This window comes from Saccopteryx leptura, chromosome 5 (assembly GCF_036850995.1).
Source record: "Saccopteryx leptura isolate mSacLep1 chromosome 5, mSacLep1_pri_phased_curated, whole genome shotgun sequence".
In the NCBI taxonomy this organism is placed as follows: domain Eukaryota; kingdom Metazoa; phylum Chordata; class Mammalia; order Chiroptera; family Emballonuridae; genus Saccopteryx; species Saccopteryx leptura.
The window spans coordinates 177,904,940-177,930,692 of record NC_089507.1 but is presented as its reverse complement, the minus strand read 5'-3'; the positions used below and the strand labels follow the sequence as shown (position 1 = coordinate 177,930,692).

General features: G+C 46.3%; 1 protein-coding gene and 1 long non-coding RNA gene across 4 annotated transcripts in view; one reads left to right on the top strand and one right to left on the bottom strand.

Moving 5' to 3' along the window:
* RALGAPA2 (Ral GTPase activating protein catalytic subunit alpha 2) overlaps positions 1-25,753 on the bottom strand; it is a 379,248-nt gene that overhangs the window by 14,830 nt on the left and 338,665 nt on the right. For all 3 annotated transcript variants that reach the window (XM_066386989.1, XM_066386988.1, XM_066386990.1), the window contains one exon: positions 8,060-8,181. In XM_066386989.1, coding sequence (XP_066243086.1) covers positions 8,060-8,181 — 122 coding nt within the window. The remainder of the gene's footprint in view (positions 1-8,059; positions 8,182-25,753) is intronic.
* Positions 1-25,753, top strand: part of LOC136406813 (uncharacterized) — a 29,085-nt gene that overhangs the window by 203 nt on the left and 3,129 nt on the right. Inside the window, exons 2-3 of the long non-coding RNA XR_010751712.1 lie at positions 8,454-8,603; positions 24,225-24,295. This is a non-coding gene — a long non-coding RNA (uncharacterized lncRNA). The remainder of the gene's footprint in view (positions 1-8,453; positions 8,604-24,224; positions 24,296-25,753) is intronic.

Here is a 25,753-nt window from a genome sequence, read left to right as displayed (position 1 = left end):
GGACGTGTCCTCTATGCACCTGGGGCTTTACTGTCTCCTATTCTTGAAGCATCTGAAGAGCAGGGTTCAGCCTGTTCACCCTCAGCACATCACAGCAGTGCTGCTGGGTTCTCGGGGCTGAAGTCACCCTCGGCGCCCCACAGCGGCGCTGCTGGGCTCTCGGGGCCGGGGTCACCCTCGGCGCCCCACAGCGGCGCTGCTGGGCTCTCGGGGCCGGGGTCACCTTCGGCGCCCCACAGCGGCGCTGCTGGGCTCTCGGGGCCAAGGACACCCTCGGCACATCACAGCGGCGCTGCTGGGCTCTCGGGGCCGGGGTCACCCTCGGCGCCCACCAGCGGCGCTGCTGGGCTCTCGGGGCCGGGGTCACCCTCGGCGCCCCACAGCGGCGCTGCTGGGCTCTCGGGGCCGGGGTCACCCTCGGCGCCCCACAGCGGCGCTGCTGGGCTCTCGGGGCCGGGGTCACCCTCGGCGCCCCACAGCGGCGCTGCTGGGCTCTCGGGGCCGGGGTCACCCTCGGCGCCCCACAGCGGTGCTTGCTGCTGGGCTCTCGGGCCGAGGTCACCCTCGGCGCCCCACAGCGGTGCTGCTGGGGTTCTCAGGGCCAAGGACACCCTCGGTTCTCAGGGCTGGGACAGCAATGTTGGTCATGTCACTGCTGCAAATACTTGAGGCACTTTTTAAAACAAAGTTGATTGGCATGTTTCCCATTTTTAAGGGATTTCTTTTAGCCTTTTGAAGGACTTTAAAGGCTAATGGGAAAAAAAATCTCAGCTTTTTGTCTTTATTATACTGTTTAGAGGTTTAATTTTCTGGTTATCGTCACATATCCCTCTGGAAAAGAAGAGTATAAAATATTCTTTTTGCCATCAGTGAACCTGACTTAAAGGCTCCCTTTGGTCTCTGCTTTGCTTTAATTTTTGCTAAACAGAAAATCAGGAAAGCCATCGAGTGTTCCAGGACCCCACCTTGAGAACTGAGGCCGCGCGTCCTGCCAGCTAGAACCAGAAAGAGCCGAGGGCCCCGGCCGCGCCTCACTGGGCTGTGAGCCTGGGGCGGAGGAAGCGCCAGCTTCTTCTGAGACAAACTCTCAAGGTTATTTCAAATAAGCTTTAATTAAGAGTCATTTCCAAAAACTGTCTCAGAAGATTCTTGGTACCTGCTGGCCATCTCTCGGCAGTAGGGTACGTGTCCCCAGATCTGTGATTAGCAGTCAGGCGAGAGAAAGGTGCCACTTGCACTTGAACCCTGTGAGGACTGAGGAACCAGAACCAAATGAGTGCAACACTTCACAGAATAAGCAGCAACTACAAGTTCTCCCAAAGGAACAAATTACATGTAATGTCAACACTTCAGAAGGAATAATCTCAGGTTTCTTCTTTTTCTGGAAACTTGTGAAGACCTCCAACCTCTGCACCCTGTGCTGGGGCAGGAGTGTCCCCACACTGGCTCTGAAAGGGTCTTTTCTTCCTCTCTTTCCTCCCTACATTCATTAGCCTGTATGTCCCTCTCGTCCAAGGCCTTCCAGTTCCTAGCCAATGTGACAAAGTTAAAAACTGACTGGCAGGACGCTTAGTAGAATATCTAATACGTATCAGGCTGGTTTTCATTCTCTCCCAGACTTACAAGGCAGATGGCATGGCCCAGCTCAGGGAAATCTCAACCCAACTGCAAACCATTGGCTGACTTGTGTTTTCTTTTGAGTCTACCTTTTGATACATAGTGATAGTTGGGAACTAACTAAACTGGGCTTGTGAATTGTTAGCCACTTTTGGTGGTTCACGAGCATCTGCTTTTCCCTAACGAGACTTCAAGGTCCAGAAAGGAAGGAACAGTGGACCACAGGGTCTCCAGAGCCTTCTGTGTTCTCTGAACATGCCTGGCGCAGTCCTCCATGGTGGCAGCTGTCAGGGAGGGGGGGGGGGGAGGGCCAATGCAGAGATGGTGACATTTGACAAGGAGCACCATCGTTTTTTACCAGACTCAATAGAACAAATGCTTGTCTCGTCTCTTTCTTCTCTCTTCTAAAGATGACAGCGAGGAAAGTAAAGGAGTTTTAAGAGGAAAAAGGGATGAATAAGCACAAGGCAAAATGTACTGCTAAACTGGGTAATTCTGTTTGAAATCCTCAAAAACATTTACTAAAACATCCTGAACAAACCACATCGTCCAGCCGTGAACTGACCAGGCTTTCCCCATGGGAGTTCTGGCTTATCACTCGTCCACTTTCACTGGGAGCCCAGGAAGGGAGGGGGACAGGTGGAGCACAATGACAGGTGTTTGTTCTGCATCTTGCCTCTGCCCTGGAGACACCTGTATTGCTTAAAGCAACAGCCTGACTCCTTTCTGCCCACGTTGCTGTTTTATTCCCATTGCATATGTTATAAGAAAGAAATTATATTCTCGTTCTCTAAAGGATTTACAGTCTATCTAGTACAGGTGAAGAAACATATAGGGCAAAGACATGCACAGGCTAAGAAAAACCAAGACAACAGTAACAGCAGGGGAGATGGCCCTGAAGTGAGGACCTGGACGTCACCACGCTGCTCTGACAGCACAGCGGTTCGCATCCTGCTTACATATTCAGATGCCCTTAGGAATTTCTAAAAGGTCTCCAGGGCCAGATCACGGTCAGAGCAGGAAGTCCAAATGTCTGGTGGAGGGATGCAGCAAGAGGGCCCTATGGCTTTGCAGGTGGCCCGGCGCACGGCCGGAGCCCGCACCACGGTTCAGCAGTGGGACTGCGCATGGGTAAAAGTTCCTATGGATGCTTCATTGTATTTTCAAGAAGGCATTTTAAGTTGTTTTTTTGTAATGTCATATGTAAAGGGGGTCAGGATTGAGCCAGTTACGTGGGAAGAAAGATTTGGGCTGGGTCTGAGGGGTATTTTGGGGGTGGAAGAAAGGTGCACGCAGGGCAGTCAGCTGACTGTAGAGCGTGTGGCTGCACACTGAGGGTGCGGCGTGGGTGGCCCCGAGTCCCACACAGAGTGCCGCGAAAGAACCCGTATTGAAGGGTAACTTCCGGAGTGCCACATAGTGCCGCGAGAGAACCCGTATTGAAGGGTAACTTCCGGAGTCCCACAGAGTGCCGCGAGAGAACCCGTATTGAAGGGTAACTTCTGGAGTCCCACATAGAGTGCCGCGAGAGAACCCGTATTGAAGGGTAACTTCCGGAGTCCCACATAGAGTTCCGCGAGAGAACCCGTATCGAAGGGTAACTTCCGGAGTCCCACAAAGAGTGCCGCGAGAGAACCCGTATTGAAGGGTAACTTCCGGATTACTGAATGGAGCTCTGAGTTCCAGTCCTAGTCTTCAACTGAAATCAGTAAGCCAGCATTCCCATGTGTCGTGGCCCTGCCCTGCTCTCCTCTCCTTCTAGGAGACAGGCCTAGAGTCCTCTGATACTTTCTGTGAACTTAATAGGATGATTTTGTTGTAGGAAAAAATTACAAAAGTCTTTTCTGTGAGGTAGGTGGGCATAATGAACCTTTCTAAGAGGGCACCTGTACCATTCCTGAACAAGAAAGCTGGGAAGCTGAAGCTTCGTACAAGAGCAGCCGTGGCAGCAACATCCCGACACCAACACAGACTAATCTGCTTTAAGCTCTAAACATGACCCACATTAAAAGTGGCAGAATCTGACAGTGTGCAGTGAGAAACTTCCTCCCACTTGCTGTAAATCCTGGAGCCTTTACAATCTAGCTTGTCATGACGGAGGAAGCGTTTCTGACCAGACCTTGGAGAAATCGCATGTTGTGTTTATGTAGGGCTAACAAATAAACAAAGATCTGTGCTCCCTCTGCTGGCTCCCTAGAGCAATATTAAAGCCGAGAGGACCACAAAGTGTGCTGGCATCTTCAGCAAACAGTCAACTCCCGTTTACGGAGACAAACTACTCATTTTTCTTGGTTTTAGACTTCCTTTGAGGAAAGTGCTTCTTTATCAACTTCTGACCAAAGCACTTGAAAATTCTTAAAATAAGATATTAAATTAGACATACCTACACTCACTCATCAATTACCAAATTGTTAGCTGTAACTGTAATACAGATTTGGGGATCATTTATCAACAGACACAAGTGGATCCCTCCAAGATTTTAAGGTCCAGACTAATCTTTAAAGCAGTTCTAAAAAAAAACAAAAACAAAAAAAAAAACCCAAAAAACTTAGGTCCAAGCTAAAGTTTCTTTTTTCTTCTTTTGTTGTATAAGAACAGCTTCCAAAAAAGTAAAGATTTACACTATTTATATCCTTTTTGATAATGTCAAGCATTAGACTTGATTTTCCAAATCATTAGCATGCAGAAGAATGACCTCATGGTGAACAGATGCACTTGGCTGTGAGCTGCAGTGATTACATCAGTCCCTCCCAGCAGTCGAGGGCGCCCGTTCCAGTTAACCCTTTAAAGGCTGTTCTAATGCCCCCCTTCCTTGGAAACCTGCTTGGAAATACAAACTTATTCCCTCATTCCAATGTGTGTGTATGTGAAATGCACGCATATACAGGCATAAAACATATATACACACACATGTATGCAGCCAATATTTTAACACTGGCTACCATTTATAAAGGGCTGGTCAACAGGGAAGGAATCAAAAGGAATGCAAATTACAGGGCTAGGTAAAAAGGCAGCTCCAACACCGATTAATATGTGGGCATTATTAAAACAAGTAATAGGTGGAATAGATATATTAAAATAATGTTTTTGGACTGCAAAATAGGTTTTTGAAAAAAACCTTTTTAAAAAAGCTGAGCACCCACCTATTAGCCAAACAACAAAAGACCCTACCGCATCTGCAGTTGACAGTGAATCATGAGTAGAGGCACATTTCCCTGGCCACTGTGACCATCTACGGCTGCCTGGGGTGACAAGCAGCAGCCCTGGGGCAGATACAGGAGGCTCTGAGGAGAGGGCATTTTCCAACAGTGGCCTCTTTGGGCACAAGCCGCTCCACTCTTACTTATACCTGGGACCTAAAGGCTGATGTTAGGCTTTCCCTCTAGAAAAGGGGCTGCTTGCAGCTGCGAACCCAGTGTGGAATGAATGCAGTGTTCAGGTTACTCTCCCTGTGTGGTGACAAAGCATCCTGTAGCAAGGATACAAAGAGGACCTGAGAGCCCCGGATTCCTCAGATGGTACATATGCATGTGAACAGGAGCCCAAGGCCTGGCTTTGATGACACTGCTGGCCAGAATGGTCTGATTGGGTCCTAAGTGCACTGTGGGAGCTTAAGCCGCTCGGGGTCAATTTTTCCAGTTGGCTTGTTGCTTGGAGGAACAGATTTCACCTCAATTTCTTAGTTTAAGCTAGTCGGCTCATCTGGGTTTGATTCCACTGTCCCAGGATAATAAAAAACACTGTGAATAAGTGAAGAGTGTTTTCATCTGTAAAAGTAGGAACAGACCGGGTTAGGGATTCCTCAAAAGCAGAACTGGCACAAACAGAAGAAGGGGGTGTGGTTCTGCCAATGGGTCTGTGCGTGCACATGGACACCCTACCCTGCCCTGCTCCCGAATTTCAGCTCAGATTGAGTTAATTTCTAGTGCCTTCTTAATCATTGTGCTGGGCAGATACGGGTAGCGTTAAAAGAGAACATTAAGCCCCAGACCTTAATTGAATTCATGGATTGGTGTGATGTCTACATAAAAATTTCTTCACTCAACACCAGGTCCTCTAAAGCAGTGGTCCCCAACCTTTTTGGGTCACGGACCGGTTTAATGTCAGAAAATATTTTCACGGACCGGCCTTTAGGGTGGGACGGATAAATGTATCACGTGACCAAGACAAGCGTCAAGAGTGAGTCTTAGACGGATGTAACAGAGGGAATCGGGTCATTTTTAAAAAATAAAACATCATTCAGGCTTAAATATAAATAAAACAGAAATAATGTAAGTTATTTATTCTTTCTCTGCGGACCAGTACCAAATGGCCCACGGACTAGTACCGGTCCGCGGCCTGAAGGTTGGGGACCACTGTTCTAAAGTAAACCTGAAACATTACAAAATGGGATACTGATGTTAATAACCTGAAAAAGAGAAAGGACCAGCATTGGTCTTGATATCCCATCTCTGGTTTCATGTTCCTTTTGTGTAGTGTCCAATGCCCACTCATACGAGCTGTTAGACCTTTATTAGTTAAGAGACTTTGGCAAATACAATCTTCTTGGATAAGCTTGTCAGTAATCATCTCCAAACTGCAGGTCTTAAAAGACCCAAATTACTCCTAGAGTCTCAGTTAAGATGTTACTACACGATGACTTACTTGCATTGGTTTAAACAGTTATAAACTTTTTGGGGAAAAAAATCAAGTGAATTTACATAAAGACTAAAATATACTTCATCAATAATCAAGAGTTTTGAGGATGTAACAGTTGAGTTGATGAATGTAAATATCTGGTTATTATTTCATTTCTTTTTATTTTAAGAAACAAAAAGCTTCCTCAAGAGTTAAAAAAAAACAACAAAAAAACAAAACATAACAAAAGCACTGAAAAATTATGCCCCAAACATCATGAGGCTGGGAAAAGCAGAATGACTCCTTAAAAAGTCAGCCTTGATGTGGACCCTTCCTGTGCTGTCCCCAGAAATTAGGGACCAGGTTAGACCTCTGCCTAGAGTGGGTGTGAGCTCTTCACTCCCCTTAAAACCAGTTTCTTTTCTTTTTTCCTTTTTTTTTTTTTTTTTTTTGGTTTTAGATAGAATGTTGGCAGAGCATATAAAAGAATTCAATTCACAGCTGTTCTACTTTTTTAATGTAGGAAACATTAATCAAAGCTTTAAGTTATAAGCTTTTCTCATGTTGTTTAGTATTCCAGTTCAACACAGATCAATAGAGGCCATCCCTGTGTTTCTTGACGCCTCCCCAGGAAGCAGAGGCGTGATTATGTAAATCGCAGGCTCTGCACCTCGGCCAGCTTGCTTATCTCCCAGGCCTTCTGCCTGCTGCCCTGGCTCCCTGAGCAGAGCGAGCCTTTCCCTCTTATCTCCCAACAAAGCTGGGAGCGGCCAGGATGGGAGCCAGCGACGGTAAACAATGATGCATGGCTGATTTATTTGTAAGTGATTTATTTCACTGAATTGAATTTTTTTCACTTCGTGTGTAAGATATTTGTTAACAAGTCAAAATAGGAGAAGTAGGGTGGTGTTCGAAGACAACTGACATAGGTTAGAAATCTATTAAGCACTCTAACAGCTGTGTCTACACTAGTGGCAGAAGGAAGCCCCTCATCGAGAATTCCAACATGCATCGCCTAAATATCCCATTTCCTTTCAGAAAGGCAATTAATCTGTAATTACATGCAGAAATTTATAAGTAATTCTATTCTTTTTTTTGGGGGGGGGGGACCCATAGTATTCAATCAGTTTAAGTGGCAGGACACATTTTTTTTTCCCCAAATTGATAATATAAAATGAGTAAAACCTAAAAAACAAGAACGCTCATGAAAATGTTTGAAATTTTCCATTTGCCTAGTAAGTGAAAATGATTGTAAGCCAGTTTCTAAACAGGTTCCACAGCAGGTGCTGCTCTGGTCGGCGGCTGGGCCATGTGACACAGGCCACTCGAGAGGAAAAGCTCGCAGGCTTTCCGGCTGTAATGATGGACCAGGGGACACTGTCCTCCCATTTCTCCAGCATTAATCCCTGACCCGAGGATCTCGGCAGCATAATCCCCATTTAGCATTAGTAGCAACGGCTTCGACTGTGAGGAACTCTTTTTTTGATAAGTAAGCACTGATTCGGGCATCGCTTTTAAATAACATATTCCCAGCTCAGCAAGAAACCCACACTCGCGAATGAAGCAGAGCACATTACTGCAGAAAAGTTCATTAACCCTGCTAGATTTGGGGGTTAACAGGACAGCTGAAGAAAAGAGCCGAGTGAACAGCTCGGATACAAAACAAATTAAAATGAATGTCATCATTCCTTTTGATATTCATTAGTTGATTCAGAGGGAGAATACTCTTCTAAAATTTGCAAGCATTTATCTGTGAAAAACAGGTGTACATCTGCTGCTCAAGTGCGTCTTAAGCGCGTGCAGGAAGAATAGTGCGGACACTCACCCGTCCCACCGAGGGAGTAGCTGGGAGACGGAGAGAAGACTTGTGCGGCGAAATCCTCAAATGTCATTACTTCGCGGTGGTTCTGAATTATTGCTTCGAGGTATAGAGCTCGCTCTTCGTAGCTGCAGGAATCGGTTAAGGAACACATGCCATGTGCAGAGTGACACACAGGACAATGACAGAGTTCATGTTGTTTTACACACAGCTGTACAACTTTCACCTTGTGTGTGTATGGGGGGCATTACCTCATTACCTTGCAAGTTCGTTAGCAAATATCAGGAAATTAAACACTGGTCATTATTAACAATAAGATTCTGATTGTTGAAACCTAAGTTTCTCTTAGATTTTAAACTGCATCCAACACTAGTATCAACAAAATGATGTACCCCCACAGGTACAGAATCACATCAGAAGATGATGAAGATTGAGTCAAACAGACAGAAGAGGGGCACCGTGGCTGCTGCAGGCCAGCAGCGGCCCTTTCCTCGCTCGCTGACAAACGCTGTTTGCAGCCCAAGCACAGAATGGCGACGCAGCAAGCAGGGTGAGTGATAAGACGGGGGCACACACTTTTAAACAACAAGCAAACACATGCCACTGGGAAGGGGGAAGGCTGGGACGTACGAAGGGGCATCTATGCTGAAAGCCAGGCCAGGCAATGAGCATCAGAAAATCAGAACCAGTAAGTTGGAGAATCTAACAGAGAGTGCACAGGCAATGATTTAAAAAAATAAAAGAAAAAGAAAAAGAAAGGATTGCTAGTGTCTTTTAATTAAAACTGCAGCCTGGAACACACACATTCAGATGTGTAATCAAAAACCAGTCACCAATAAAACTTACAAGCGTAACACGCGGAAGCAACTTTCCAGCTGTCTTAATAGGAGCCCTGCGTGTGGCCGCCTTTCACAGGGCAGAAAGCAAATCTTTCCCTTTTGTGTGTGGCTTCTGTTCCCTCGGAAGGTGAATCATGCACTTCCAACAACAGGATAACGTCAGAACAATTCAACAGTGGATGGAGGCACCACCAGTATGACTTTGTGAATCAACACTTGGGAAGTCGGCATGATGTCTCATTTTCCCCGTCCTCATCATCAACGCCAAAGTTAAAAGATGTGTGTTAGTCATTTTGAAAATCATGCTAATTTTCAAGGAACAGAGGGAACATGGCCCACCATCAGTTTATTATCTGCAGCGCCAGAAAAACAAAAGTAATGCTAGCATTTCTGTGTTTTCAAAATGGCCTCTTTAAAGGTGTATGTTGGTGACAATTATGTCCTCCCAATTAGCTTTCGCTAGAGCATGTATTCTATAACAGGGAAGTATTTTTCTGTTTCCTTTTGGCCAAGTACACACACGAGCTTCCCAGTGCGGGCTCCTCCTCCTGCTCGTCCTTAGGGAGCATGCAGAGGAAGGCTGTCACGCCCTGAGGGACTGCGCCGCTCTGGGCTGTGCTGCGCAGCTCAGCAGCCGCGAGCCATAGGTGGCTGTCTGCATTTAATTAATTAAAATTAAAAAATAGAAATCCAGTTCCTCTGTCCGACTGGCTGTGTTTCAGGCACCCAAGAGTCCGTGTGGCTAGCCTTACCATACTGGATTGCACACAGGCCTGTCGCTGGGGGAAGCACTATTGGGCAGCGCTATTCCAGAATTTCTCCTTAGGTTTGCACTGTGCAACTTTAAGAAAAGAAAATGAGTTTCAGGATTTCAAAAGCGGGCCCTCTGATGATGTATGGTCTTTTATACAGATGGGCCTAACAGTCTAAGGCCTGCGCAGCGTGAGCATGAGCTGGCTGCTTGGTGTAGGCTGGGCTACGGGTGATTCGCCTTAACCAATGGACGGGCTGCCAACCTTCCTCAGCGAAGGGCGCCGCTCAGGCCCAATCCTAGAGGGACCCACTGATGCCATTCACGTCTCATTATAAACATGCTTATTCTGCACAGTACTTGGCTGTCACCACGGCTCGGGCCTCTGTGCACGGCCCCAGCAAGCCGCTGGTCTGGGAACAGCAGGACGTTAGGCCTGAGTGGCCGTCTGGTGAACAGGCACTCTGACACTAAGCTGGCACGTGCTGGCCCAGCAGGGGCCGAGTGAGGCGTGACAAATTACTCAAAGAGCTAAGCTAAACTTATGGCTGACAACCACCTGAGCCTTCGGACAGCCATGGCCCGCTGTCAATGCTCAATTCATGGAGCCTCTTTTCAGACCACGGTTTGCTGTGGGCCTGGGTTAGAGCAGGTGCGTCGCTCTAAAGACCTGTCATGCTCTGCCTGGAGTCGTCCTGCTGTTTCCTGGAAGGCCCCACTGCGTCCAGCACATCCACTGCAGTGCTCAGGACAATGGAGAACACAACAGAAATGTGAATGCATTTTGCTAAATATGCTATCTGGTCAAGTGTCTGCCATGTTCATCAAGCTCACAGTCAAACCTACAAGGGGTGCTGTGCACAATACTATACAAACTGACCCCAGACAGCAGCTTGTCATCCTCATCCAGCATGACAGTATCCGACTGTCATGAGCGTGTTCCTGTCAAGGCAGAGAGATCTGGGGTCCTAAGAGCAAGCCCAGCACTAGAGTCCCAGAAGGTAATAATCAAGTGGTGAGATTGTCTGATTCAATGAATATTTATGGTCTGATTCCAAATGTGAGGCACTATGGTAAAGAGAACACAAAAAGGTGCCTCTAGAACCAGTAACTAGAGAATGTTTACTTCACAGGAGGTTCCTGATCTCACCATTTATGCCCCTAGCTGTCACATGAGCACAAGCTCCCACCCCCTGGCTGGTCCCACGCTGCTACAGGAGCGTTAACAGCGCTAAACTGGGTGTTGTCATCTAGACAAACACCCATGAGGGACTAGGGTGAGACCAGGAGATCAGCAAATGCATTTTCCCTCATGGCCCAGGCCAGGGCATGTAAACACCATGACAGAGAGAAAACAAACATCACCCCAACTCTGGCAGCATTTAGAGACAGCCACTGTACACACAGTGCCAAAAATCGTTTAAGAAGCTTTAAAAAGTGCAGCTTGGGGATCTGAACTGAATGTATTAGTGGAATTACTAGCAAGAGCATTTAGGAGCAGTATCACCTGACATTTTCTTACCTAACATCCTGAGGGCTTCCATGATGGTTGATTTCTATTTTTTTTTTTTTTTTTTAAAAAAAAAGACATTTGTAGGCCCCAGCTATTTGGGTCAGTGAATAGAGCTTTGGACATCCTGGGTTCGATCCCCAGTCAGAGCACATATGAGAAATGACAATCTGCTTCTCTCTCTCCCTCTTCTCATCCTCTTTCCCTCTTGTAGCCAGTGTCTTGGTTGGTCCCAGTGTTGGCCTCAGGTGCTGAGGATAGCTCAGTTGGTCCAAGCATCGGTTCCAGACGGGGGTTTGCTGGGTGGATCCTGGTTGGGGCTCATGCGGGAGTCTATCTATTTCCCCTCCGCTCACTTAAAAGAAAAAAAGCATTTGTAGCTCAGATATCAAAAGCTTACAAGGGCCCTGGCTGGCTGGCTCAGCGGTTCAGCGTTGGCCCAACGTGTGGAAGTCCCGGGTTTGATTCCCGGTCAGGGCACATAAAAGAAGCGCCTATCTGCTTCTCCACCCTCCTCCTCTCCTTTCTCTCTATCTCTCTCTTCCATTCCCACAGCCAAGGCTCCATTGGAGCAAACCTGGCCCAGGTGCTGAGGATGGCTCCAGTCGCAGTGGAGCAATGCACCAGATGGGCAGAGCATTACCCCCTGGTGGGCATGCCAGGTGGATCCCAGTCGGGTGCATGTGGGAGTCTGTCTGTCTGTTTCCCCAGTAGGAAAAAAGAAAAAAAAGCTTACAAGGTTCTTCTTAGTGTAAGACACATTAAGATGTGGCGTGGATGCTGAAATAACTGTGGGCAGTGGCAGCCAGTGACCTCTGACTGGAAGCAGGTGGCTAGAGAGGCACCTGGCCACAAGTGCAATTCCTGTTTCAATACTAAGCACTGCCCTTTATATACAGTGTGTCCGTAAAGTCATGGTGCACTTTTGACCGGTCACAGGAAAGCAACAAAAGATGATAGAAATGTGAAATCTACACCAAATAAAAGGAAAAATCCCCCAGTTTCGTACCTATTCACTGCAGTTTGATGTGGGCTCACGCACAGATTTTTTAAGGCTCCTTAGGTAGCTATCCCATATAGCCTCTACAGACTCATCACTGACTGATGGCCTACCAGAATGGGGTTTCTCCACCAAACTGCTGGTTTCCTTCAACTGCTTATCCCACCAAGTAATGTTATTCCTATGTGGTGGCGCTTCTTTATAAATGCGCCGATATTCATGTTGCACTTTGGTCATGGATTCGAATTTAGCGAGCCACAGGACACACTGAACTTTCCTCTGTACCGTCCACATCTCGACTGGCATGGCCGTGGGCTGCTCCGCTGTATATACGGTGTTACGTCATCATCTGCACATGCGCACATGCTGCCACATCATCCTACAGAAACTGGGAGAGTTTTCCTTTTATTTGGTGCAGATTTCACATTTCTATCGTCTTTTGTTGCTTTCCTGTGACCGGTCAAAAGTGCACCATGACTTTATGGACACACTGTATTTTTTTTTAAAGACTTTATTTATTCATTTTAGAGAGGAGAGAAGGAGTAGAGAGAGAGAGAGAGAGAGAGAGAAGAGGGGACGAGCAGGAAGCATCAACTCCCATATGTGCCTTGACTGGGTAATCCAGGGTTTTGAACCGGCCACCTCAGCATTCCAGGTCAACGCTTTATCCACTGCGCCACCACAGGTCAGGCCTAACCACTGCCCTTTAAAAGACCACAGCCAATATGAAACTTAAATTTTGCTCTGAACTACAGTCTCACTAAAAACCACACATAGTAAAAGTACTTTCTTAAAAAAAATTTTCCTCTTAATTACTCAATTCAGAGAACATTCAACTTACTAACTAGAAATCATCTTGATTTCTGATTATTTTTGAGTTTCCTTGGTGACCCATTCTGTCTACATTTTCACATAAGAATTTTGATCAATTATATTTCTCTACTTGAATTAAGAGGCCATCTGTCTTTTCTGTTTACATTTTATCAAAATATCCAAGAGAGGCCATGGCTGGTTGGCTCAGTGGTAGAGTGTTGGTCCAGTGTGTGGATGTCCCAGGTTTGATTCCTAGTCAGGGCACACAGGAGAAGTGCCCACCTGCTTCTCCCTCCCCCTCCCCCTCCCCCTCCCCCTTCTCTCTCTCTCTCTCTCTCTCTTTCTCTCTCTCTTCCCCTCCCGCAGCCATAGCTTGATTGGTTCAGGTGCTGAGGATGGCTCTATGGAGCTTCTGCCTTAGGCACTAAAAATAGCTCCATTGCAAGCATGGCCCCAGATGGACAGAACATTGGCCTCAGACGGGGGTTGCCAGGTGGATCCTGGTCGAGGCACATGTGGGGAGTCTGTCTCTCTATCTCTCTTCCTCTCACTTGGAAAAGAAAAAAGACAAACTTCTAAGAGAATTTTCTGAGCCCCTCAAGATGCACTCTGCTGGTTTCCAAGAGCCTGAGATCCAAACCCAACACCCCAACTTATTCTGATTACAATTTTTTTAATTTTTAGAAATAGCAGCAACAACATGATAGGAAAGAACTTGGTTTTTGGAGGAAGGCAGGTCTAGGTCTGAATTCCAGCCCCCTCCCTCACCAGTGGGAAATGGGCCAGCTGCCCTACCCCTAGCCTCGGTTGTCTGAGGTAGAAAGTGGGGACACTGACATCTGCTCTCAGGACTGCTGGTAGGATTAAACGGAATCATGTGCTGCATTGACCCAGGTTCCAGCACACAAGAGAAGCACGATAAGTGTGGGCTGCCTGCTCCTCCACCCCTCTCGTGAGGGCTGAAGGGTCCATCTGCCCAAAAGAAGGGAGAGGATAAGCTAAGGAGCACATCTGTGTCAGGCTCTCCACAGGCAAGCCTCATTGACACTGAAGCCTCGTGAGCCGGGGAGAGTCCTAACGTCTCCACACCACCAGCCAGGAAATGGAAGCGCAAGTTCAAGTGATTTTCTAGTCACCGTTAGTCAATGGTGCAACTGGGACTGGAACCAAGGTCTTACCTTTACTATATACTTTTAGCCCTTACTTAGAATTCTAGAATACATGCAATTAATTTCAAGATTTCATGCAAGGTTGGGAGCTAAACTCCAAATGAGGATAAATCAATTGACCTAAATATATATGGGTATAAAAACCTGCAGCTAAAACTTGAGTGCATAGCTTTAAGCTACATCTATACCTATAGATCATGCTGATCACATTAATTACTTCATTTTAATTTCTTTTTACTTATTCAGGCTATGTGTTTATTGACTGCCTGCTTAGTACCTTTTTAAACTTACATCTTGGAATAACTTCTATCTTGGAATAATTCTACTTTATTATTTTTTTTTTAGTTAAGGAAAAAAGAGAACTACTTGAAAGAGCCTATATTAAAAATTATACATATATTTTTTACCCTTGAAGCCCTTCTTGCTTGGACCATCTCTAAATTTCCAACAAGGGGACACCATGCTCAGACGGACACAGCAGCCCTGGAGGAGGCTGACTCCTGACACTGGTCTGTGTGTTCAGTAGCCGTTTCCATCCCAACCCAGTCCCTGAACTCAGACAGCCCCTCGCTGCTGGCCACAGCCAGCCCAGGGCTAGCGTTCCTGCGACCCTGCAGATTCTACTTCTCACAGCAGTGATCTGCACAGAGAGGGAGCCACACTTTGGCATCCCTTGGGAGACTTCAGCCCACCCTGTGCCCCTCGCATACATCGCAGCATCCCAAGTTTTGCTGCCATGTTTGTTCCATCCCTTGAGTATATTAGTGTAGAGAAAACAGAACCTCTGCCTCTAGTTACAACATATGAGACCATCTCATCTTAAGCCTCCTGTATTAGTTTCTTGTGGCTGTTGCAAGTGACCACAAACTGGGTGTCTTAGAGCAACAGAAATTTATTCTCACAGTTCTGCAAGGCCAGAAGCCTAAACCCCAGCTGTCAGCAGGGCCCTGCCTCCTCCGGTGGCTCTCGGAGAGCTCTCAGACAGAGTCTGCTCTTGCTCCTTCCGCCTAGCTGGCTGTCTGCACTCCTGGGCTGTGCTGCCTGACCCCTCCCTACCCCTGCTCCTTCCTCATACTGCTCCTCCTTCTCTGCACCTCTTACAAAGACCCCTGTCCTTGGATTTCGGGCTCACCTGGACAATCCAAGATGATCACCTCATCTCAAGATCCTTAATTTACATTTGTAAAGACCCTTATTTAGCACATCATCCTTCACGGATTCTGAGAACATATCCTGGGGCCACCAGTTAGACCACGATCCTCTCTGAGGACACTGTATGAGTTGGGTGAGTCCCTCGCCTCACCATTCATGCTCCGTAACTTATTGAATGGGTAGATGAACACCTAGGATTTGCGCCCACTGTCTCAGCAAAGGTGAGTTGTAAGGAGACATTAGAGAGTTTTCAATTTGAGGAAAAATTCTGCAGAGATAAAAACAAAGAAGAGCCTGGCCTGTGGTGGCGCAGTGGATAAAGTGTCGACCTGGAACGCTGAGGGCAAAGGTTCGAAACCCCTGGCTCAGGCACATATGAGAAGCAACTAGGAGATGATGCTTCCTGCTCCTCCCTCACCTTTCTCTATCTCCTCTCTCTAAAATCAATAAATAAAATCTTTAAACAAACCAACAAAAAACAAAGAAGTAACCCGAAACTTCCAGAAGAAAGTATGGACACACTCTGACCCATACTTCTAGAGCAATCCTGGGATGTGGATGATTTAATAAACAAGAAACAACAACATTGAGCCACAGGTATATCTGGGCACATCTAAATTAAGAACTGCTGTTCACTGTGATATCAGAAAGAAGGGAAAGCTACGGGCACAGGTGGGAGAAGGCATCTGCCATGTGTAACCGACAAGGTAATTTCAAAATAAAGACCTCCTAATAAACTGCTAGAGAAATGGGCAAGAGACACAAGCACTTCCAGAAAACTGTGAGTGGACATTAAGATACTCATCATCATTGATAACCAGGGATTTTTAGAGCCATAGTGCGATACCATTTTGTATGTACCAGATTGGCTAAACAAAAAATCCAGTAATGTCAAATGTCAGTGAGGGCATGGGGCACAGTGACTCCCAATATCTGCTAGTGGGAGGTAACTGGCCCCACTTGTTCAGAAGGCTCTGTGACATTATCCAAGACAGGGCAGATATGAGTATCTGTGGGCCAGAAATTCCACGTGTAAGAATACTTATAATATTTTATAGATAACAGCAAAAGAAAAAACATTGTTTTAAACTTTCCCTGACAGATACAGCTACAAAGGGGAATACTATACAGCAGGAACTATAAACAAACTACAGGCATATGTATTCATGTGGATGGAACTTAAAACATTTAAAGAAAAAAGCAAGTCACTAAAGAACATGTACAGTGAAATTCTACTTACATACATTTTAAAACCAGGCAAAGCGAGACATACTGCCTAAGGACACACACATACACAGTGAGACTACAACCAGGCTGTCTGGGGGGGTGGGGGGACGGACAGGAGGTGGCCCAGGGAGGGCCTCAAATACGCTGGTTGCTACACCTGTGAGGTCAGTACAGGTACTTGTCTTTTCATTCTTTGGAACTTACATAAACGTTACATGTTCTCTAGCATGTGTAAAATGTTTAACAAAATAAGCAATCTGGTGAGAACTCAAAGTAGCACCAATCAAATAGATCTTTTCTCACTCACTGGAAGGACAATGAGCTTCTTCAAGCCCAAGGTAGGTATAAAAAGTGTAAATTTGCTTTTAGACATAATCATAATAGAAAAGTCCATTTGGTTCAGACACAGACAAAGCAGAAAACAGGCAGTACTATTTTCAGAGCCTTAGTTTCAGAAACAAACAGAAATATTAGAGCTCCAATTTTCAGAGAGTCATGAAAACTTTGACAGATGGGTTTAAAGAGTCAAACACGAACACAAATGTCATGCATGGTAGAAGGGGTACTGCTTCAGTCAAAATCTGTATTTCTACAAAAACATTTTCGCTAGAATTACCATTCACTAAGAATGACAAAATGGGCTGAACTGGACTCAAAATACTACATCTATACACGGGCCTATCTGCATGATTTCTAAACGCTATCTAACTCTGCTCATATAAGTTGATCTCAAGTGACTTTCCCATTATCAGAAAGCAAGTCTACCTTCACTCAAGTGTGCATCCATTCAGTAAATATGTACTGAGTGCCCATCTGGGCCTGGTGAGGGGCACGCAGCTGGGGAATGAGACAGAGCCTGCCCACCCTGCATTCTGGCAGGGCCAAGTTCACAGAGTAAGGCAGACTGTCCTGCTGTCAGTACCAGGTAGGAAAGAGGGGACGTGAAAGGCAGGGAGGTCTCTGAAGAAGTGGCAGACAGGGGGTTATCAAGCGGGGTGTGGGTAGGGAGTGATGGGTACTGCATGCACAGAGAGGCATGAGCTTGGAAGGAGTTAGGGTGCCTCAGCAGGTGAAAGGTGACTGGAGCCAAAGGGTGGCGTGAGAGGCAAGAGGAGCAGCTGAGCGACTGGCTGGCTCATGGAGGCCCGACTGGCTGAGGCGAGGGAGCATATGATCTCACTTAAGTGTTTAGATCTCTTAGAAGATCTTCTACCACTGAGATGTCCTGAGTGCCCCTGAGTTTTGAAGAGGTAATATATTGACTTGCATCTACAATATATACTCAATCAATGGCTTGTACAAATGTCTTAATATTTTATACTTATCCTTCACCTGTTTCCAGAAATGAATGATATATATATATCTTGGGCATATGCCAAAGGTAAGAAGGTTACATGAAGATTTGAAATGATCAGAACTTTGAGAAGAGTCTTGACAGAGAGGGTGATGCTGGGTGAGGTGCCTGACTGAGGGCCGAGGAAATGGAGCAGAGACAAGAGAAGCAGACATCCTCCGGAGAAGCAGAGGATAAGAGCGTGGGCACACTCCCCACATAGGCATAGCTGCTGTGCTCATAGAAATCTCGTGAAAATGAGATTGCTTAAGACAGCTGTTGATTGATGATGCTACCCTGAAGCAAACGCTTAAAACACATCCATAGATACATCTTACACCTAGTGAAAAAATGAGCCCACAGTGGCCAAGACTGTGCGCAGAGAAGAAATGGCTAGGAATATTTTACAACACTAGGAAATTAATGAGCTGATATCTTTTGTTGGTCCCACTACCATCACTTTTGGATTAGAGGATGCAGTGGATGATAACACATTTTCATTTTGGGACAATTTCTTGAACAGCGATCAAAGGATAAAGTTTTAAAATGCATACTGGTCTTATATATGACACCAAAACCACAAGCAACCAAGAAAAAATGGGAAAATTAGACTTCATCAAAATAAAATACTTTTATACTTCAAAGGGCTCTACTGAGAAAGCGAAGAGCCAACTCGCAGGATGAGAGAAAACAGGTATTTGCAAGTCATATGATACCCCACTGAGTCTCATATACAGACTATATAAAGAACGCATTACTCAATAATAAAAGGACAACCCAATTAGAAAATGATTTGCCAAAACATTTCTCCAGAGAATACATGATCAACACAACAAGATGCTCAACATCATTTGTCAACAGGGGAATTGAAATCAAAACCACGAGATTGCTTCTCACTAGGATAGTGATAATCAAAGGGTAAGGATGAACTATGACAAAGACCAGCGACACGCACTGGGGAGGATGTGGAGAATATGAACCTCTCATACCTTGCTGGTGGGAATGGAAGATGGTGTAGCCACTATAAAAGACAATTTGGCACTTCCCTTAAAAAGTTAAATATGAGCCAGCAAATCTGATTCTAAAGAACTGAAAATATATGTTCACACAAAAACTTGTATGCACTTGCTCATAGAGGCATAACTTATAGTAGCCAAAATGTGGAAACCCAAATGTCCATGAACTGATGCCTAGGTAAAATGTAGTACACGCACAGGACGCAATATAATTCAGCCACAAAGAGAAATGAAATACAGAACATGTTACAACATGTATGAACCTTAAAAACATCATGTTAGGTGAAAGAAGCCAGTCACAAAAGGCCACATACTATGTGACCGTGTCCAGAATAGAAATGCCTCTTTGGATTTTATTTTTTTAATTTATTCTGACAGAAAACACATTAATTATTGCCAGGGCCGGGGGGTCGAAGAAGAACAAGGGATGACTACTCATGGTATGGGGTGAGGAAAATGTTCTGGAATTGGATGATGGCAATGGTTGCACGCTCTGGTGAAGACACTAAAAACCATTGTATCAATATTATGAAAGTGAAAGTGTGAATTTCATGGTATGTGAATTGTATGCCCATGAAAATCTGTCCCCCCCAAATGCCTACTGGTGTACAGTACACTGTGTACCCTGGGAAGGTCTAATGAACAGGCGAGGCGACCACTGAAAATAGTCCCAAGCACACGAAAAGGTGGCCTGGAAGAGCCTAAGCCCTGCAGGTACTGCTGCTGGGTCATTTACTCCTGGACGACACCTGACGGGGAGCATCGTGGAGCTACTGCAGCTGGGAGCTGAGGGAGCCCGACGAAAGAGACAGTGCGGCCCTCACAGGATTCAGACTCTGGACAGACAGACACAGACCCATCACGGCAAGGTGGAAGGAACCCGGTGGATGGATGCGGCTCGGTGTGCGGATGCATCCAGAGGGCGGTGTCATCCCCGGGAGAGGGGAGTGGTCAGGCCCGGCAGCAAAGGGCCGGTCACAGCAAGAGAAGCAACAGAATTACAGCACCTGCGAATCACTGAAGGTTTGAAACAAAACCCAGCAAGATCTAATCGGCACTTGAGAGAGAATTGAGGGGGTGAGGGGAAGGGCCTGTCAGGGAGAGAGGAAAGGAAGAGAAACTAGAAACCAGAGGAAGAGAAAGGACAGCGAGGTGACATGGGCCCCGAGAGCAATGGCGGAAGGGGAGGCGTCCAGCTGCAGGGCTGCTTGGGGGCAGACCCAGCGGGCATGAGGATGTCCACTAGATGAGAGGGAAGGCGAGGGTAGGACAGAACCCTGGCGATCGGGGCGTGGGAGACAAGGTGACGGGCACAGATGCTAAGGCAGGGGAACCTGAGGAGAGAAGCATAGCAGAGTCAGTCTGATGGGCCAGCCTGGGTGTCAGTGGAGAAATACCGGGTGGGGCTGATGGGGCCTCAGTAGAGGTCCGACTGGGATAAACAGCGCTGAGCCAGGGGTGTGAGCGTGACCCTGGAGCAGGAAAGGGCAGGATAGGCCCTGGGCACCCCTCTTCCCCACTTTGGAGGAGAGCAGACGTCAAAGAGCAGGACAGGGAGACGGAGGAGGGATCGGGTGAGAGCCAGGTCATAGAACCAGGAAGGAGCGGCTTCTGCTCCCAGTCACTCCCATATCTTGCCTCTTCCCTGCTATCTGCCACCCAGCAGGGTACGCCACAGGTGCGCTGGGGTGGCACATGAGAATCCTAAACAAATGGACGAAATTCCAAAATAACCACGACAGGAACAGTTGCCAGTTATAGCCTACAGCCATGCATCATTTTTACAAAGGGTTTGTTTGTCATTCAATATAATGCAAATTTAAATTCTAGGACTGTTTAAGACCCCAAATAAATGAATCACTCAAAGTAAATGTCACAGCCTAGCAAAGGATATAGAGGATGACTCTACTGAACAATGTAACCAAATAAAACGGATGTTTGGGGAAAGGCATCAAACACACAGAGGTATATGATATTAGATTAGGTTTCAGACCCTAATGATCCACTCCTGGAGAGGAAACAGTCTACTACTGCTAAGAAAGAAGAAAATACCCATATAACCAAGTTTAAGAATCATTCTGAGGAAATAAGAGTAAATGGAAATGGAAACAAATAGATTTTCTTCTGGCTATTAAATTACAGGTTTTTGGAGAAGGCCTCCTCTCCTGTCCCCATATCCTCTGGCACAGGGAGGAACGGAAGGAAGGTCCCTCTCAGGATCTGTGGCGTGCCAAGGGGGTGATGGATATTATAGATATTATATTTTGTTAGAAACCTTCAGATCAGTGCTTCCTGGGGTTGATTTGTGAAGCCCCCCCCCCCCCCCCCCCCCCGCCAAATTACAGCATTTTCCATTCCCATCTGCTCTGTCCTCGTGTGTTTCACCCTCTGCAAACCGCCGAGTGAGACAGGCCCGCGACACTGTCCCTCTACATCTCACATCAGTAAGAACGTAAGTGATGAGAAAATCAGTCATTTGGCCTGTTTCACATCGAGAAACGCATTGCCAATGAGTGAGCAAAGATTCCGCAGGCTGCTCTGCTGATGAAACGGCCCAGGAATTGATGAATCAATACACACAGGAGAGCCGAGTCCTGCCATACTTCTGCCAATGCCGTGATTTCAGGGCGCCACTGCACTTGAACCATTTCTTTCAGATTTCCATTCATCATAAAGACATTGTTAGGAGCTAAAAAATGTACCCTACACTTTAGTTATAGAAACAAACACTGCTGACATTTTGTTGGCATTCATTATCCATGAAGTTACAACTAAATGGAAAACTGCAAACGCAAAACTGTCTCCAGAGGTCTTGAATCCTCTTTGTGACAAGGTACAAAAAGGGTAGAGGAATAGTGGTACGCCATGGATTTTTTTTTTGGTTTATTTTTAAGATTTTATTTATTCATTTTAGAAAGGAGAGAGAGAGAGAGAGAGAGAGAGAGAGACAGAAGTGGGGAGGAACAGGAAGCATCCACTCCCATATGTGCCTTGACCAGGAGAGCCAGGGTTTTGAACCAGCGACCTCAGCGTTACAGGTTGACGCTTTATCCACTGCGCCACCACAGGTCAGGCCATGCATGGATTTTAAACTCTATCATCACTGACTCTAAGAGGAAAGTTATTAAATAACATACATTACAGGTATTATTTAGTGCAATGTAATTTGAACTGAATCATCCAACCATTCTCACTTTGGGGGCAAAAGCCAATTCCATAAGGCATATGGATTATTTTATATCAAGGTTGATTCTAAAAATAAAATAGACTCATGATATGCGACAGATTATTAGAGAACAAAATTATCAAAAACAAAAAACAATCTTCTGTGGCAGAAACTCCAGTTACTATTTTCTTAAAATATCCTCAACCGCTGCCCTTTGAGAGCCCACTGGCCCAGGTAGAGTCACCATGGGCTCGGTGATTGCAGGGTTACATTTTGGGGTCCAAAGGATTTGTACCAAGCTCTGCACAGATTTTCTTGATTTTACATTTCTGAAAATGATTTTAGGGAACTATTCCTTTTATGATGTTTATGAAGGTTGGGCTTCAAGTTTTTGTCTGTATATTATAAATGTGAATACAACTGAAAAAAGAAAATAATACTTATTTTTCTTAACAGCATCTGAGATTTCCAGGAAGATGCTCATCTTAATACCAAATTATCAGATGACAAGAAACTCCAAGAAAAGTTAGGGGTTTACCAAACGCCAGTGACCTAGAGTCTGAGGAGAGCAGGCTCTGTGGAGGGCGCAAGCGCCCCGCCCCTCCGACGCTGGTCTGGAGGGCACAGCAGGGCGCACAGCGCACCTGAATGAGAGCTATCGCTGCTGACCCACACCTGAAACTCAATACACCCACAGACCTACCCGCCAGAGCCAAAAAACATTGCGTAATTACTGAAACCTAACTGGAAACTTGGGGGAATTCTAATAAATACAAAGCTTCTCCATGATCAGAAGCAGAAAAACTGTGTTTGCCACTTAATATTAAAGCAACTGGTTTCTGGCAATTAGAAACAGTGTATGGCTCACTTAGGCAGCAGCTACCCTGGGTGGGCATCGGGGCTGAGCTGTGCCCCCGGGTAGCACAGGGTAGGGATGGCACGGACCAAGCACTCTGAGGCATGGCCACGCCGGTCCCCAGACACACCCGTGCACACCCAGTCGGCCAGCTGGGCACAGCGATCACCAGTCCCATGAGCGAGCGCTGTGACCAGGAAGGTGGCTCTGAGCAGCTGGAGGGCAGAGTGCACCCTGCCACACCCCAGCGTTGGCACAGGGTTAGGTTAGAAAGTGACAACTGTGAAATATACCAGAGTAACTTAAATCACACGGGGAAATTTTTAGGTTTTGCTTTCAAGGTTGGTCACAAAAATTCCCAGGAGCTGCTGGAATGACTCGGATTTCATACGGGTCCCTGCTCTTAGGCCCGGCACTATGCCACCTGACCCCCCAAACTGTGTGGTTCTATAGTCTCAGCTCATCTTAGTTCCAGGCTGTGCAAAGAAAAAAAATCACATGTAGTTCTGTTAAAAACAACCTGTCTTGATGAAGGCCTGGCTGCTCGAGTGGACAGGTGATATCCTTGCAATGCCCTCCAACAAAGGGGCAGAGAAATAGCTTGTTTTCTAATGAGCCCCAAGCAGAGGTGCCCTGGGCCCAGGACCTGCAACGTGGTCACGAGCCCCTGTGCCAGTCCAGCTTCTGGTGAGAAAGGGAGAAACTCTGTACGATGAAACCAGGGGAGGTCTCAGGGAGCAGCCAGGAGGAGGTCCAGGCAGTTGCTGAGTGTTCTCAGAGACGACTGGCAGCACGCAGTGTAACGTGGTGGATCTGACGTCCTTTACAGACGCAACCCAAGGGAGAAGTCCTTGTTCTGACAGCTATTCAGGTGAGCTGTCTGTGCCGAGTGTAGCTGGCCCTCAGCAGCGACCACGGGTTTTATTAGCGATCCCGCTGGAATGAATCAATGCTTCCCGTGGGCCAAGCCCTGTGCTGGGCATTTCACAGGCCAGATCTCATTTAATCCTCACAGTCACTGGGTGGGCTCCCTACTACTGCTATCTGTTAGAGGGGAGGGCACTGCAGAGCGGAGAGCAGCAGTGTTCTGCTCCAGGTCCCTGAGCTGGTCCATGCTGGGGCGGGGCTGCAACCCCAGCGGCCTGACCTCTGAGGCCCGCCCTCAACCATGGCACTGCCGCTTGACATCAGATTTGCCCTGGAAGAGAAAATGCCAGTGCAGCCACAATTAACAGAAAGCCCAGTTACATCCACTCACTGGTGTTTTCATGGAAACATGAAGAGAGAAATGAACATCCTCCTCCCACCCCCTTTAATTTGGACTATTATCCAATTGCAGGAGAAAAAGAACCGTGTGTTGAAAGATCTTCCCTCCTTCCAACTAAGTAAATCTCAATGCTTGCATCTCAAGTAAGTACTTCTAGCTATAACCTTTCAGTGGGAGAGACTCCTGCAGGGGGGAGCAGGGACAGGCGTGACTGCTTCACCAAACCCCACTGGAGCCTAATTCTTCTGTTTCAGGTGGACATCTGCAGCATGGGCACACCTAGTCCTTTTGTCCTGTGCTAATCGGCGCAGAAATCTTTCCCCTTGTCAGTCAGTCTTGAATTAAACTCCCCTTGGCAGGCTCATTCCCCGGTGTCTCCGCCTCTACGGCTAGCGCCCTGTACCACCTCATCCTTCATGTCTTGGTGCTCCTGGTATTACTATTCACCTGCTGTGGTGTCTGCCATGGCTTTCAACCTGATACCAGATGGTGTCATGCCAATGACCCCACAGGTTGTCAGTTACAGGAAAGCAATTTTCTCCAGGAGCTATGGTCAAATCTGGCTCAGGGTGGACTACAGGAGGGAAGAAACGGGATTTTTTGGTGGTCTTCTTTGGCATTTGGAGAATATTTGTCATCAGGTACACCGTAGATATTCAGTCTCATTTGAGTATGTCATTTGGGCAACAAATTCAGCATCTGTACTACATTGCAGTATCTAGAGAGTTTCCATTTTTAAGAGCACAAGGAAAGAAATAAAGAAACAAGGCTGTCCCAGTGGGAACAAGGATCAGAATTAGAAATTCTCTCATGATAACACACACTTTAAAAGCAAAATGTATGGCTGGATGGCTCAGTGGTAGAGTGTCGGCCCAGCATGTGGACGTCTCAGGTTTGATTCCCAGTCAGGGCACAGAGAAGCAACCATCTGCTTCTCCACTCCTCCCCCTTCTCTTTCTTCTTTCTCTCTCCTGCAGCCTCAGCTCATTGGTTCAAGCACATTGGCCCCAGGCATGGAGGATGGCTCTGTGGAGCCTCTGCGTTAGGCACTAAAAGTAGCTTGGTTGCAAGCATGGCCCTAGATGGGCAGAGCATCGGCTCCAGACAGGGTTGTTAGGTGGATCCCGGTCAGGGTACATGCAGTAGTCTGTTTCTCTATCTCCCTTCCTCTCACTTGGAAAAGAAAAAAAAAAACAATGAAATGTGTAGATAAAAATGATAGCTATTTACATTTTGGTTTTTATGGTCTTATTTTCTAGAATTATTTCACTTTTCACTTCAAATGAAAACTGCCTGCTTTTACATTTTACATACAAAATTCCCTGTCAGAAATCCCATTCATTCTGATTAAAATATATTCGTCACAGCTCTGAGTGCCGTTAAAGACAAAATTCCCATCTCACACAATTCTCTGGGACTTTCCACATCTGAGCCTGTCCGAGTCACTCGATATTATCTTTAAGGCTAAAAATATAACTGCGGTATTACTTAAAATCTAATCAAACCATTCTCTTGTAAATTAGGACACTTACTCTTAGAAAAATAGCAAAATTGAATTAGGTGTGCCTTTTCTTGGTAGATCAAAAGCAGCTCCATTAAAT